This window comes from Crassostrea angulata, chromosome 1, assembly GCF_025612915.1.
Source record: "Crassostrea angulata isolate pt1a10 chromosome 1, ASM2561291v2, whole genome shotgun sequence".
Taxonomy (NCBI): domain Eukaryota; kingdom Metazoa; phylum Mollusca; class Bivalvia; order Ostreida; family Ostreidae; genus Magallana; species Magallana angulata.
Genome location: NC_069111.1, coordinates 45,926,234 through 45,943,747, shown reverse-complemented (window position 1 = coordinate 45,943,747; position 17,514 = coordinate 45,926,234). Strand labels below are relative to the sequence as shown.

Below are 17,514 nucleotides of genomic sequence, written 5' to 3'. Positions count from 1 at the left end.
ATTTAAACAAAGGTTATTTGTGCAAGTGCAATCATTATGTCAAAGGAAGAAAGTACGTAATCTGTGTACCCAGATGTATATACAAAACTAAATATACTTTTTTTTGTCTGGCGTAGTTGTCATGGCCGTTTAATCAAATATGTAAACATTAGATAAGTATATGAATTTAAGATATATATCAGTCGGATATATAGTACATGTACATCAGATAGATTTCATACATGTACATCGAACTGGACATGCGCCGTTTAAACAATTACGGCAGCATATATCAAAGAGAGAGAGAGAGAGAGAGAGAGAGAGAGAGAGAGAGAGAGAGAGAGAGGATATCTATATCGTGTGATTTTATATTTGCTTTATCCAACGAGTTATAATGGTGTATATATTCGCGAGACTTGCCGAGAGAATATAATCATTTCAACAAGTTGGATAAAGCAAACAAAAATCATACAATTGTAGATGTTCTATTTATCTCATACAATTTGATTTATATTATGAAGCCTTTAAGTCAGTCCCTATATGACCCGAATTGATTTTTTTCAAAGATTAAAAACAATGATGCAACTTTGTGTTATGCGGTTGTTGTGACCTTGCGCAATACAATTTAGTACGTCATTTCTGAGATAAATCTAACTGTTTTGATGTAAAGTTTCACTGAAATAAACCTTAAAATAATTTTTAGCTCTAAATACTTTTTCTTAGAGCTTATTTACTTGATTCAGTGGAAATACTGATCAGAAGACTTGAATAATCAAGTTTGTTGACATACACAAAGTTGAGAATGCTCGTTAGTTTGAATTTACTCGAACGAGGAACAGTTGTTGGTGTTTTATAAAACAAACACCAGCCTAATGATTCGAAATTGAAAATAGTGAATAGGGACGCTTACTGGTGGTGGAATAAAAGTCTTATAAAACATTACTTCGGTAAGTTCTTGACACAACCTTCATCGCGTCGTCAGGATGAATTCCTTGATAGTTAACGTGTTTTATAAACTACACAAAGCAAATTGAAAATTGGAAGGGGGCTAAACTTATAAATAAAATCTTGACAAACAAAAAAAAAGCGTCCTTTGGTTACGGTTATGAGTAACTTTGCAAAAAAAGTGTAGGGGGAGGGTGCTAAGCCCCCCCCCCCCCCCCCGGTTCCGACGCTTGTGATACGCAGTTATGTGTTTTCCTTCATATTTGTAATTTTAATCTTTGACAAAATCCATTTAATATCAGTTTTTGTAGAAGATATAGTTATGTTGAAAGTACTAGCAAATCTTTGAAGGTCTCTGAAGCGTTGAAGCGAGGGGCTGTGTCAAAAATAGTTCGGACCGGAAGTATTTGATAATGCATCAGCCGTTTGATATAGCAAAGGTTTATCACACGGGTAATATACACCCCACGTATGATATATATATATATATATATATATATATATATATATATATATATATATATATATATATATATATATATATACTCCATTGACCCGAGGAGCCTGGAGAAAACAGTGCCCCATGGAGACAGTATTCTAATCAAAATTATGCCAAATGGATCACGGACACTGTCACGTGAACCATCCACCAATACCAGGCGGCGATTTTGACAACAATGACACCTGGGGATATGATACATATAAATGTCTATACTCGGACATTTTAGATTCCTATATATTTATATGATTTATAGATAGATAAGTAAAACGGACCATGGAGTGTCAGAGATATACCAGCCAGTATATTTTAAGGATAGGTGTGAGAGGAAGATGTCACAAACTGCACAATAGCATTTTTCAGGGAATTTATATATAATATATATTGTTACCCAGATCTGACAAATGCACACCATCTAATCTAAAAAAAATCTCTTTTGAGTTATCTGGATATCTGAATATTTGATAGATGCACCATTGCTCTTTTCAAAACAAATGTTGCAGTTGCACTATTTATTCTACGCATATTACCTTCAATGGTTGATAAAGACCAATTACTTCTAGGCAATATATGTGACCACACAATGAGAGTGTTTGGCAAGAGATCTGCTATTTGAGATAAAGTTAGTTTCATGAATTTTTGAATGCCTTTCAGGGTATTTTGAGAATTGATATATTGGTCCCCAATATTATTACCACCGCAGTTAATTATCAGAATAGTTGATTGTTCATAAGCTATAAAAATACTTGACACAGTTGTATACAAGTACTCCCAAACCATCCCCCTTCTACCATTCCAAATAATGGTAAAGTGGTTTAATCTAAGGTTTGGCTGATTTGTGGTCTCTGCATATTTCTGTGTCCAATAAATAATAAACGAACCAATGATCCAGAATGAATCTGAAATTTATGTATGATTTAACAGCATAAAACTAGCAATACTATTAACATGGTCCTATGTAGGATTTGAAAGCCGAGGAACTCCATCTATCCATGTGCTTGATTTGTATTTCAGACAACCGTGTTAAGTACAGGTAAGTTGCACCTCCAATCCTAAATGAGTGCGACTTAAATGAATTTGTGGGTACTTATAGAAATTTTAAAGATTTATACAGAATGGATGAAAATTGATATTGAGTCAATGGTTTAGTATTGCAGCGAGCAAACAGATGTGTTGCTTGAATGCATTGCCTAAGACTTTGAAATTTGAAAATTTGAAACATCAAAAAAGAATCTGGTGTTTGGGTATTCTGATGGATGAACCGTTACCAAATTGATCTGTTTTTTAGCAACCCATAAAATCTATAAACCCATCTTTCAGTATTTGAACATGATTTCTTTCTAATGCCACAAGTTCACTTACTCTCAGAAAGGCAACAAATGCAATGAGAAATGCTGACTGAAATAAATGTGCTTCATACGAAGAAATAGTTAAATGAGGAATGACACTGGTAATTTGTGTTAATAAAGACAATGTAATTGGTTGGCTAATGTCCTGAGTTCTGCATGACCTTTTCAATCCCGCTAACAACTTTTTAACCAAAAAGGATTCTGTAACATTCTACCAACCATGTAAATTTCCTTCATATAAGCTATAAACATTACAATACGATCTATAGGTGGTGGCCACAAAAGCTCAAGAGAAGCTTGAACTCTGAAGTTAAAAGTTTCTTGGATGCCTTGTTTATAAACTTAACTTGAGTTTTCAAATATACTGGCTTCTAACAGTTGATCTATAGTTGACGAATAATCTCCCAAAATGAAGTAGGAATTTGACATGGAAAAGTGTCTGCTGTAGGAGCCAACTGTCGTAATCTTGACCACTGAAAGCGAGAAATAGCATCTGCTATATTATTATTTTTTCCTATTGCTCTAACCTGGATATTTTATTCAAGGGTATACAATACCAACGCTCTAATCAAAACCATGACCCTGTTATTTTTTGAAGACTTTTGATTAATAATAAGAACTAATGAGAGATTGTCAATATGTAACAATAACTTTTTTGCATTGAGTTGCTTTGCCAAAATAAAAAGTCCCAAAACAATAAGCACAAGTTCAAGAAAAGTAACATATTTTGTTGTCTCATAAAACCAGTGTGAACGCCAAGCAAAATAACACCACTGACTGCCAAATATAACCCCATACCCTTTTGAACCTGAGCTCTCTGTATAAGATTTGAGCGTCTCGTCATCCTGCCATGTCAACGATGGAAAAGGGGTTAATCTATTAAACTTTGCAAGAAATTCTACCCACATTTCTAAATCCAATCTGATTTCTTTTGAAATTCTTATGAAATGAAAAGATATTTTTACTTTTGCTAGTGCCACATGTACACGACGACAAAATGCTCTTCCTGACGGCAAAGCTTTAACTACAAATGCTAGTGACCCTGCTACATGTAATGACTGTAACTTTTTAATGGTGACCTTTTTACCATTTAAAGCATCATTACTATTTTCCAAAAGTTCAGCAACTTTATTTTCTGGAATGAGAATAGTACTTAAAACTGTGTCAATGCCTAATCCTAAGAAATGAATAGATGTACATGAGCCTTGTGTTTTTTCTGAAGCTAATGGGATCCCTAAAATTTCAGACAACTTTATCATATGTGCCATTAACATCTCTCAATCAGCTGTGTTTGCTCTACCTATAAATAAATCAAAGTACTGAGAGTACTGAAAGACTCTTGAAAGTTTGAATTTGTAATTGTCCACATTTTCCTTGAATTTGTTCCAAAAATTATGAGTTTGAATTATTTGTTTTAATCTAGTATGTTAAAGTTCGGCTTTTTGCAATTGCCTGATATTTTGACTAAATTTTACTAAATCCCGGCCTGGACTGTTCTTCATAATTGTAGAAAATTGGCACAACGGTATTTTATGTAAAAAAAAATACACCCCAAAGAAATTTTTTTAAAAACTACAACTAACCGGGAAAATCAAAACAACTATATTTAGAATTTAAATCATTGGGCTTATTTAATTTTGTGATTCAAGGGAAAATCCACAAGTGGACAGTATCTGTTATACAAGGTTTATGAAAACTCCGAAAACTCTCAAACTGCTAAATTGCCGAACAAAGTTATCATTTGTATACCGATAACAAACATAGGCACCTGCCGTTAAAAATATTTCTTTTTACAATAAGATTATTCCAAGTACTACATGTATAACAATAAAAAAGTTCGTTAAGGTAGCCATTTTGATATTTTTGACCGACTTATCTGTAACAATCTCCTTGCAGCCATTCATTTAAAATTAATAGGTAAAAAAAAATTCGTTCGTCACTTACTACTTTTTGTGTAAACTTGTGCATCATAGCATACTCCGAATTCAGTCAACTTCTTTTCAAATCGATAAAGCTAGAAAATGGGGTATAAAGTATAGAAAATGTGTAAATTTATGTCTCATAACATTAAGAAATCAAAGTACTGAAGAACTGACGGGAGTTGATTTTGTCGATGTTTATTTATTTTAAAATCAACGATATCTTATTTTGCACGACAAGTACATGTAGTTTCTAATTTCTAATTTCATAATATGAATTTTTGGACTTTTTCGCCAAGAATGTTGAGAAATTCCCATATGAATCATGTTAAATAATATTTAAAGATAAAATTAATTCAATCAAACTATGTATCAGTAATAGAAATAGTTCTCGAAAATTGTAAAGATCCAAGCAATATTGAACTCTAGTCTCGTTCAACCGAACGCTCGGCTGACACCGTAAATCTCCGACAGGGATTTACGGAGACAGCCGAGCGTCGAGTTGAAGGAGACTATTTTGAACTCTGGCGTAGGAATACATACGACTACAAAAATATGTAAATTGTTCGTACCATTTAAAATCTGACTAGTTTCAAGGTATTTATAAATAAGTTTCCTTGAAAAACAATGCTTTAACATACATTACATCGAATTTATCAAATATATTCAAGAACTAAGTCTTGTCAGCAGCAATGATTTGTGCTGAGGTCCAAACACTGTTTCACTTTCGGTGTGTCTGAGTTACTGCATAGGAGGGTTGATTAAAATCAACTCCCAAAAATTACGTAAAGGATATAAGCCAAAAACTGTCCATTCTGTGAGAGAAAGAACTGATCGAGGCCCGAAGGGCCGAGATCAGTTCTTTCTCTCACAGAATGGACAGTTTGAGGCTTATACATGTATATGACTTCAAACATTCTCCTCTTTTGTTTTAAGAATAGACTGCAACAGGTACACCAGTAGACAATGAAAATAAAGAGAGCTATTTTTAACCACCCCTAACAAAAAAAGCAGTCCTGAGTAGAATTCTGTTTCTATTGTCTACTTAGTGGACAGGTACAGGTGACTGTTTAGGTATAACTTGAACTGCTTGATTTTTTATTCATTCTACTTGTGTCTTAGTACAGAGATGTCTTCCTCTGATGGAGAAAGCATTTTCTTTAACTCAGTCAAAATTCAAAGATGATAATGAAAATCATCCAAACACGGATGGTGTTCTAAGTGACATTTTAGATATGGAGGCTGGGCCAGATTTTGATTTAATTCAGAACTGTGTCTTTTCTGTTATCTCTGATGAAGATATGATTAACGCCAGTCACGAAGTAGAGAGCATTGATAGGTTTTTAAAACCTCTGAATCAGCAGGATTTGGATGACTTAATACGGAGTGGTTTGTCTAAGAAAACGGACATTGAGCAGGGAAATATTTCTTTCAAATTTAAATTTTGAAATCCTTAAAACACAAATGTATAACCGGTGAAATCTGGATTTGAATACTATTTTCCTGATTCCACAGATATATACAACTGCATTTGAATTATTTTTCAGAGATGTATCAGTTCATTTGGATTATCTTATGTTTAATTATGCTTAATTAAATTTCATTTTGTTTTCAGATGTATGGCTTTGCATGGTATTTGTTTTATTACACGTCACCTGTACCTGTCCAATAAGTTTACAATTACTATCCATTATTTTTTATTGGGCAGTTTTCAATGTCCATTCTTTAAAATAATGGACAGTTTTTTAAAACTTATTGGACACTTACAGGTAACTTATTGGATTTGTTTTCAAATTTACAAGTACTTTATGCTAGATAATAGCTTGGAATAACAAAGGATTACATAACAAAAATGTTTTAAATGATTATATGTTCCAACTAAGCCGGACAACATGAACATTAACGTTTAACTTGGTTCTTCAATCGATAAGATTGTATATAGTATTTGATCTACTGGTCATCCGAAATATATAATCTATATAGATGTTGCTTACAATGCATTGTTAAAAATTTGAATTCAGTTTAATTAACTAAAGAGTCATTGAACGAGAAGGCAAATTCAGACTTGTTTCTATTTTCTTTGTACAACATTCCTTTAGAGATGAACAGCAGTCATACCGCAAGTAGACTCGAAGCCAATGAAACGCCTATTTAATATGTAAGACAGCTGTGTATAACCCGTCCAGATTTTAACCTCGACTCGCACATGTTTATAAAAAACGAACTTAAAATGATTTAATGCGTGTTTTTATAATATATATTTACTGAAATGCATGAAAAGTTTATGCACTATTTTCTTACGCGTAGACTCAATTCATGTGTTCTACGCGTGCCTTCCTGTTTGAGATTTCGGCTGACAGTAAGCTAATAGACGGGGTCACGTGACCCCGTCTAAATAGCATCTAAATAATGAATTATCCCTCTTGAATTTGACCTTTGGTCACAAATTAAACAAATGAACATTTTAGGTCCCCATCTTTATAACCAAGTGGTTTTTAGATGATTGACGTTACGTATTTAATTAAGGTGCCAACCTCCTTAATGCTAGAAAATTCCAAGTTTGCAGTTCAACAATTTCTCTCAATTTATTGAGAAATACAAGAAAAACATAAAAAATAATTAAAAGCCGATTTCGGTATCCCCAAGTACACAAACTCTGTCACCATAAGCAGAAAACATCCTGCGTTTCTCTTTTAATTATATTTATACTGGTGATCTATACATTGATATCAAGGAATAGTTTGCAATATCAAACACACTGTATTTAATATATTTTAAATGAAAGCTTAAGTAAAAATGTACCTTTATTATTGAAAATTGCCATCAAAATGTTTTATACAAATTTCATCTATAAAATGCAACACATATATTACACATATAGAAAACGTGTTTTACACATATAAAATATGCTATGTTTAATTTCACACATATTTAACATATAGTACACACGTGTTAAACATATGTGAAATTAAACACTTTATATGTGTGTGCTCTGTTTATGTGTTTTGCATGTGTAAAATATATATGTAAAATATATGTTTAACACATGTTGCACACATATGGGCAATTTTTCACGTGTACTATAATAACAACTGTAACGATACTCAAAAATGATATTGGTATCATTCACTAATGATTTATGAATAGCTGAACAGACAAGAGAGAGACATGTTGTTTAACAGTCATTAAAATTAACACCAACTAACCAATTTTCCGCCACGAGCTCAGTCTTAATGGTTTCTAATGTTATTATTTTCAGTTTATACGACTAACCAATTACTGATTTTGCAATCGATTATCATCGTTCTGACCGAGTAACCAATTCACCGGTTATAAATTGTCATCTCTATATTTTAGATACATTGTACACACTGTAAACAACATGATGCTGCAGATATGTGTACCATAAAATTATCACTGTTGAATGGTTTGACATTATTGTCAATGCAATATCGGTAGGTGATGAGACCCTTAAATTCGGCACTATCCATTACATCTAGCTAAAATAACGCGCCATTTTCAGAAAAGTATTAAAATATTTTGATAAAGAGTATGATAATGTGTATGTATAAAAATTAGAGCAATATCCATTTTTACATTTGAGTTATCATTGTATATACATTGCCTTTACATGCCGCACGGCCCAGTTTGACTGAATTATAACGACGTTTCTATAACGTCGTAATCTTTGGTCTACCTAAGAATTACATGCTGTATTTACCGACTGGCCAGAGGGTACAATCGCACGCTCCATCAAAATATCGCTTGTTTCACTTGTAGATAAGTATTGAACTATTTTGATGTTTTTCCAGTTTCCTCCATCATTTGTTTTGCTTCTATCAATGTTTTACCTCAGTCGACACAGAATTTTATTATAGCGCGTGGTTACGTGCGGTAAGCCGACGTCGCTTTTCCTGGCGTTTTTAAAGCCATGTTCTTGCCGTAATATCTTTCAAAAGTCATCTGCTCATTTAAAAACGACTTCAAATGACCAATGAAGATAACCTACATCATACAGACTACATCACAATTGAAGATTATGAAGTTTTGGCATGTTTTATACAAACTCTAAATATTTATACCTCAAACTCAATTACAAAATTTCGACCATTTTACACGTGCTAATAAAAAGGGGATTTTATAATTTTCTCAACCAATATTTCATTAAGACTAAATTCATTAATTTGGCTATAATTTGTTGTTAAACTACTTCTATTTAGTTATATAATTTACGCTGCTATTAGATCTAACAGAACATTTAGTAGCGTTTTTAGGAGTTCAACTCTAAAAATCTTGAAAACTCTCGCTAAACAATAGTTTATATTACATTGATTTGGATATATTCCAATTATCAAGTTCATCAAGCTTTTTTAATTCGATCTACTGTTTCAAATGTGTCCTATCTATTCGATGCACATTCTAAAATATCTTGATATCTGTCTGTTTGACAATGGAGACCATTGGTAATTTCCTTCTCACATGAAATCCCAAGATGTCTTGTCGATTCGTTTCTAGTTTCGCTCATACCAATGTTGGTTTGACTCAGAGTCATACCAGTGCTAAGCCCAGTAGATCGTTCGGTTTGCTTTGCTGACAGGCTACAAGTAATAAGATATTTACATTTTTTTTAATCGTACATGTTTTTTCTCTTCTTGCTACTGTCTCTAGGTTAAATTAAAATATGAAATACTCATTGGGTATTTAAGTAGCATGTATCGATAAAACTGAATTATTTTTCCATAATGTTGCTTTTTCTTATACTTCTGTTCTAATTTATGATGTCAATTATTTTTTTTTTATAAATTTACAATAGTATTACTCGGTGATTTTTTTAAATGACCACTCTTAACCTTCAAAACCTTACCCCTTCCATCGCAGTGTTTTCAAACAGCAAATCAAAGTACCTATCTGAGATGCAGTCAGAGCAATACTAACGGGAATAAAGAATAACAACACCCATTGTGAACTGATTTTATGTACTTTGACTCTGTAAGAAATTAATTGTCTGCTGATTTCCTATATTTTGAATCTGTAACGACGAAAGCAATAGCTCAGATCTAAAATTGTTTGGAGGGGGTGGTTTAAAATTAACTCAGTCGCTCATTAATGCTTTTTAAAATAAAAAATATATCATGTCTTTTCCTTTTATGTAAAATGAAGTCAAATAATCTTAATCATAGCCTTCATGTTTTCCTTGGTTTTCAAATGATTTCCAAAACCGAATTTTTGAATCGGGTTAATATTACTGTCTAACTTTAAAGAAAACCAAAAGTGTGTGTGGCTTTATTTAATGTGCATAATCACGATTTTGATCAACTTTCCCCGTTTTTAATGTCTTCAATGCTTCAGTAGGGCATTCAGAATAATCAAACCAAGATTTGTGTGTCAGTTGTAGAATTATTAGCTAGACACATAGCTCACATATTATGCTTATTATTAATAAGTGGTTTTACCATACTTACCGAACGTGGAGTTTGATAAACACCCTACAAACTGATAACAAGTCTCGTACACAGAACATTTACATGACTCGATTTAATATCGATTAATTGATTAATTCTAGAATAAGTGCATTTCCTATCTATTAATATTTACTGTTACAAATATTTCATTAGTATTATTGACGTAATTCTTTTAGCACTGACACATTAACACACTGTTATGTGTTTAATTGACAATTTTTAGCGAGATTAAAGGAGATTTAAATGCCTCACTCTTTTCTCCAAACATACTACATGTAAGAATGTTTATTGCGGTACATGATATGGGTATTTTTTTTAAATCCCAAATGAATGCTAAAAAATAAATCAAATGTGTGGACATCGATGTCTAAATAGGTTTCCATACCTGTACAGGTTCCATTTATATCCCCATAGCCAGAACAGCATATTTAAAATGAACTGGATAAACAAAACAGCTTATGTACACTTCATTACCTTGCCAATTACTCAAAAAGGACAAAATAAATGAAACAAGAGGCCCAATGGGAAACATTGCTCACCCGAGCAACACTGGCTTTATATAGGCGTTCAAGGGATTTTGTGCCATATGGTAGATTAACCGAAAATGAATATCAAAATTTTACACTTATTTTTGCATATGCTTAATCTGTGACATATTGACCTTTATGGAATACCATTTTTAGCGAAAATAATATAAAATCCTAAGCAATATAAATAACTAAATTTTCAGTTGGTGTTCACGGTTAACCTCCAGTTCCCTTTATTTAAGCTCGCCCAATTACTTTTTAAAACGATTAAAATATATGAGAGCATAAAGGTACATTTTCTGCCTCCAATACTTACTAGTTATTGTATATCTTTTTAAAAATTCTATATGTGAAAGAAGAAAAGTGTACCTCAATACACCTTAATTGGCTTTCTCCATTATAAACGATTGTCGTTTACCAGGCATGATTTCTTTTCGTATGACGTTTCATACCCTTACTCACTTGACTAGTGAATAAACTTAAATGAAAAATGTTGTCACATATGTTAAAGAGCTATAATTCAAATCAATGTATTGGCAGACATGTCGCTCTATTGTACCAGGCCCACCCATTATTTTCATCTTTATATATAAAAAAAAAACCAAATGTCTACTAACAAAGATGATTTTCCGTTGCAATAATTTTTTAAGAACAACGATAATGCTTTTATCATCATAATAATAATGTGTCAGGACTATGGAAACTGTTTAGAAGACGTAGTTTTTATTTACTTCTGTTCGAAAAAAATATCAAAACTTTTATGTAATTCATCGTTTCAGAAGGGGCACCAGAACGTAGTTACAGCATATCATCCTTTCAGCAAGACATTTCTATCATTCAACCAAAATTTCAGCGTCAATCGTACAATTATAAGCAAAGATATATAGCTTGGTTTCAGTCATGTTTTTGTTCACATGAGTTTATTACATTCAACTTAAGATTTTTAAACTTGGTATTTCCTATTCAGCATAGCTGCATTTAAAATATAAACGAAGTAAAGCATGACCTCAGCTTTGTGTATAAACATACAGTAGCATTGTGGGCAAAACTCTGTAACTTGCTTATAACTCGAAGCTTGACTCTCAGGTTAGTTAATAGAAATTTGTTAACAATTAAAACAAGAGAAAAATGCACTAAAACAAAGAAAAAAATTAGTTTTCATCATATACATACTTATATATTTCTAGCAGCGAGAACAATCTCCATTTAGATTGAAATTGCTGAGCATCTTCATAAAACATGTTGCTTTAATCAACCATTACATAGAGATGTACCCAAAAAATGAATAGTATTTTATAATATGTTGTTAGTGCATCAGATTTTGCGCAGGTACATGTAAACAATCAACTGTCTGATTTATCGGTCTACACGTAAACATTTTAAATTCTAAAATAAAGACGATGGTTCCTATCAAGTTAAAATAAAAAGAAACTAAACATGCTAAACGAAAATCAAAACAAGCTAAAACCACCGTCACAAACGAAAATGTCAACGCATTGAAATATTTAACCTCAATTTACTTCCGATAAACGGCACAAATATATTTTGGATGTTTCAAATATTCCCTTCGCACGTAAACTGTTGCACAACAAGCAAATTTATCTCCGTTCAAGATAGTTGCTTCTAACATAGACTGGTCTTCTAAACTGGTTTTCGCTATATGAAATATCGATCCCAAAGTTAAACTGATTGACCCACATTCTCTCTGTCTTATCATTATTTTCGTACATTACTCAAATTTGAAACAACATAAACCCTTACTTTTTGCAAATTATATTTTTCTTCCCAGAAGGAAGATTTATGCTAAATTACGTTGAATTTGACTCAGTAGTTCTTGAAAAGAAGATTTTTAAAAATGAACCCTACTTTTTCTACAGTTTCGAGGTTTCATCCGCTTGGAATATATATTTGCCTTCCCATAAGGATGCTTTGTGCCAACTTTGGTTGAAACTGAAAAAGAAGTTCAAAATGTAAAAAGTTTACAGACGGACAGACGGACGGACAGACGACGGACAAAATGTGATTTGAATAGCTCACTTGAGTTTTCAGCGCAGGTGAGCTAAAAATGATTGAAAATTTACAAACTTACGTGCTTTGTCCACATTCTTTGGCTTTGGACCATGTAATGGCGAACGCAAAAATAACAAAATGCGTATATGCAAATAGTTGATGACGGCCTGATATGTTCTTATCCATTTGAATTTGTTTAATACAGATTTAATAATATATACTTTCATAGTGCCAAAAATATTTCCATTTGGTGTACCTCCGTGACAAACTCTTTTATATAAGATGTAAACAGAAAAAAGAAACAAATACAGTCTAATTATTAAATTAAATTCAAAAGCACTTAGATCTCTGCCAAGACTGCCAGTTTCTGTTCTTCCAAGATACAACATATTAAATGTAATCGAACTGACTGACAGGAAGAAGGAAAAACAACTATCATTGTCTATTGATTTCCTGTTATAATTTGATTCTGTAACGACAAAGGAAATGATTCAGATCTAAAAATGTATTTTTATGTCTTTTTCTTTTGTGTATAATGAGTTCAATTAATCTTAATCAAAGCATTCTTGTTGATTTTCTTAGCTCTCAAATGAATCCACAATTGAATTTTTGAATCGGTTTAATATTACTATATAACCTGAAAGAAACACCAAGAGTGTCAGTAGGGCTTTATTAAATATTACACATAGTCATAATATAGTGTTCATACATGTTCTTAGTACATTATGATAGCAAGGAAAGAATTATCATAAAAAGTATATGTTGGATGACTCACGTAAGCCACAATGCCCACCTCTAAAAACAGATCTGAATTAAAAAAAAAAAAACACTATTAGTATACACGCATTACGTACAAATACCATTATTCAATACATAACCAATACATGTTTAAAATACAAACCAATCGAGATTGAAATTGTATGCAACACTTAAATGGTTGATATATGGTGTGTAAGTACAGTGAACATTATACTGGTATTATGATCTAGTAGATTATTTATAATTCTGCTAAACCGTGTTGTAGAAAACGTTTACATTTCAGTTTATTTAGATGATGTATACGCTTTCAGATCTTATATTATTTAATTTTATTATAACTAGTATACTATACTATTATCAATAAGTAGTTTTACCATACTTACCAAACGCTGAGTTTGGCATACACCCAACAAACTGATTACAAGTCTCGAACACAGAACATTTACATGACTTAAAACATCTTTTTCCATAGAAACCAGTTGGACAGGGAACACTGCAGTCTTTTCCCATGTATCCGATGCATTCATTTAAAAATGAAGTAAACAAATTGTAATGATGGTTTATGATAGTTTATGTTCAGTGATTGTAAGAATGATTTTCATTTGTATAATAAGTAGGAACTTAATTTTAAACATAAAATGGAAACATTTGCTTTCAAACTGTGATTATTATTCTAAATTATGTGTTTATGGAACACTGTAATTATTTTGTCTCATTATGAACATTGATACTTTAATTTTAAAAAATAATGAAGTTACATTTTTGATTTTTTTTACACTATTCAAAAATAAGATTACAATTAAATTGCTTATAAACAATTAACAAAGCATAGATAAAGGGTCTGAAATGCCTTATTCATGAATGTTTGTTTTGCCAATTTGGTCTGTGGATTAATATTGGAGGTGCTTTTTGTAAATTGATTAGTTCAGGTTTTGTCCGTTGCTTTTGGATTACACGTATGAGCTAGTTATTGTTGTAGTGTAGGATATCAAAATTTTGATTCTCCATCAACATGCTATGTGTCGATATCTCAGACACCCAAATTTGTAGATGTTCGAACAAACCGAATAAACGTTTCTCCAATAAAAACGTTGAAAAGATTCACAATTTACATCACCCCTCCCTTTATTAATATTTCATCTGACTTACCGGGATAATATTAGACGGTGGGTCTGTGATCGATACATTTAGTACATGTATATTCTTGTATCAATGAGATTTATTTCTGTATCACTTGGAAAATTAAAATCATTGCACATAGCTCATTTCAAGTTTATTGTGGTTCGTGAGGGTATCAACGAAATTTGGTTGGGATATCAATGGGTTCACTGGGTAATCAATCGATGAAAAAACGCCGCGTAATTGATATTTTATTCATGTACCATTTTGTTACGTAAAATTCAATAAGTGTATCAATTATGATCATACTTGGTATCATTGGGATATTTAAAGCTCATTGGGGTATCATTGGGGTTCATTGGGGTATCATTGGGGTTCATTGGGGTAAAAAGACGCACCGTCGATAAATGATAATAAAAGATATATACTAATAGATTATAGTTTTATATGGCACTTTATTTTACTTGCAAGCGTAGGTACGCATGTGTTAATTTTTCTCCTGTCATAAGTGCACGTGCTTTAAAAGATGTATATAACTTACTAGTATCTGGTTAAAAAACAAACCCGACTTTAAATTCAAAAATTTCAAAAGATATACATGGACAATTTAAAAGAAATATCATATTCTTTTTTAAGAAATGAATAACCAATAATTCTTATCAGCTTGATTTCAGATATGCACCCAACAACCTGATTACAAGAGGCGTTTTCTGAACAAATGCATGCTTTTCTACAGCTAGGTACATAATGTCCTAGTGGACAGAAAATAATGCAGTCCTCTCCAAACATCCATTGCATTTTTTCCAAATGCAAAAGAATTATTATTTTCAGATATAATAGGCTAATTAATGATGCAGATTTTACATAAGCTTCGAATTTATAATAGGATAATATACCTGTATATTCTCAATTTCTTTCCCAATAGTTGAAATAACATATTAAAAGAATAACGTAAATAAAAGAGACACACTAATATTGTATTCGTGTTTAGAGGATCAATGATAAAATATTTGCTTTTTTGTTTAAAAAGTTGAGTAATTTCCAGTCAACAACAAACTAAAAGTATCCCTGATTTCGTCCCTGCCATCATAAATTGTTCTTTAATTAAATTCCAGTGCTGTTTCGGTCGATATTCTGATATTATTGACGGCTATGTCGAACCCTAGCAGCAGGCTATGTTCTTTAAGGAAACGGGGTTTCTTGAATTATAGTTTCATTAACATTCTTCACGTTTACCTCTCCTAACGTTAAAAGTATAAATTAAATTTTTCAGAGAGGTGAGTTCTATTAATTAATTGCTAAAGCAATATTTGAACTCAAAACAATCACAAAAATAGCACTGCTCTTTGTTGTTTTCCTCATATGCCACCGCATTATACATGTTTTTAGTCCTGTCCTCCTTATGAATCATTCCATGGTTTCACCTTCTGACATTTTAGTTTGTAAAAATGAAAATATGCTTTATGACTAGTCATAATGCATAATTCATGGTTAAAATTAAAAATTGTCAGAAGGACACTTCCATTAAATTCCGGAGTCCACAAACAACGTTCACAAATTAAATAAAAGAGTTTTAGAAACGTGTTGTTGGATCGATAATTAAAATCAAATCATTTACATGTTTAAAAAACACAAATTATATTGTGATGTTGCAGAGTCCTTGTCAAAATCATTCTTAATGCTAAAAGTATCTGTCAATGAAATTGCTGACACTCCTCTTAGAACCCCAAATTTCCGAAAGAGAGAGATAATTCACTCCTCTTAGTACCTGGCGTAATTATATAAGGAAGATGTTATATTCCTATTTGTGCTTTGGTTATTTTTGCAGAATACGAACTTGAAGTTCTAAAGCATCTGGTAAGGAAGAAATTGTCACTTTTCTCAATACTTAAAGCATCCGAAAGAGAAAAGGTAACCAGTACCCTTAGTACATTAATTATAGTTCATACGTTTTTCAGTTCCTAAAAGTAAACTTGTGCAGAGGTATAATATATCTAATTCTTCTTATGACGGCATCTGTCTGTAGAAAGGTTATATTCTTGTGTTTCGTTTCAGGTGGAAGTATAAATGACGTAACGAACATTAATCTTTCCTAATGCATGTCCTGTTTGAACTACATAAAAACGCTTAATATTTTATTTTATTTATGGTTTATTATGGGATACGTGCATTTTCTACCTATTGATATTTACTGTTACAAACATTTTAAACACATCAGTCTTACTAACCTAATTCTTTTAACGCTGACACATTAACACACTATTATATGTTTAACTGACAATTTTTAGTAAAGTTAAAGGACATTGAAATGCATTACTCCTTTTTCCGAACATACTACGTGTAAAATGAATATTGCGATATATGATATGGATTTATGAGAATCCCAAATGAATGCAAAAAATAAATAAGATATGAGAACATCAATTTCAAAATAGTTTCCATACCTGTACAGGTTCCACTGATTTCTCTATAGCCAGAACAGCATATTTTAGATGAACTGGATAAAAAACAGCTTATGTACACCCCATTTCTTTGCCAAATACTCAAAAAGGACAAAATAAATGAAAAAACGATTGAAAATTTACAAACTTACGTGCTTTGTCCACATTCTTTGGCTTTGGACCATGTAATGGCTAACGCCAAAAGAACATAATGCGTATACGCAAAGAGTTGATAACGGCCTGCTACGTTCTTGTCCATTTGAATTTGTTTAATACAGATATACTTTCATAGTGCCAAAAATATTTCCATTTTGTGTACCTCCGTGACAGACTCTTTTTATATAAAATATAAACAGAAAAAGGAAACAAATACAGTCTAATAATAATCGTCAGAATTTGAATAACACAACACTAAGGACTATTCTAAAAATCATATTCAAATTTCTTTGACTTAGGAATTTAGTTTATATCATGTAATTATTTACAGACTTATAATTCAGCTCTG

General features: G+C 31.9%; 1 protein-coding gene and 1 pseudogene across 1 annotated transcript; both read right to left on the bottom strand.

Moving 5' to 3' along the window:
- Positions 1–1,732: 1,732 nt before the first annotated feature.
- On the bottom strand, positions 1,733–3,616 carry LOC128192718 (uncharacterized; annotated as a pseudogene).
- Positions 3,617–13,266: 9,650 nt separating this feature from the next.
- LOC128178603 (platelet endothelial aggregation receptor 1-like) lies at positions 13,267–17,307 on the bottom strand. Its single transcript, XM_052845854.1, has 4 exons — positions 17,162–17,307; positions 17,015–17,065; positions 13,833–13,975; positions 13,267–13,497 (listed from the first exon to the last, which is right to left on the bottom strand). Exons 1-4 carry the CDS (start codon positions 17,266–17,268, stop codon positions 13,406–13,408), a joined length of 393 nt encoding a protein of 130 aa, XP_052701814.1. The 5' UTR covers positions 17,269–17,307; the 3' UTR covers positions 13,267–13,405.
- Between the last annotated feature and the right edge of the window lie 207 nt (positions 17,308–17,514).

Coding starts and splice junctions, on each gene's coding strand:
- LOC128178603 (XM_052845854.1), bottom strand. CDS start 17,268: ATGGACAAGAACGTAGCAGGCCGTTATCAACTCTTTGCGTATACGCAT. Junction 13,976..17,014: donor GAAATCAGTGGAACCTGTAC/AGGTATGGAAAC, acceptor TTCATTTTTAAA/TGAATGCATCGGATACATGG. Junction 13,498..13,832: donor TATGCCAAACTCAGCGTTTG/GTAAGTATGGTA, acceptor TTTTTAATTCAG/ATCTGTTTTTAGAGGTGGGC.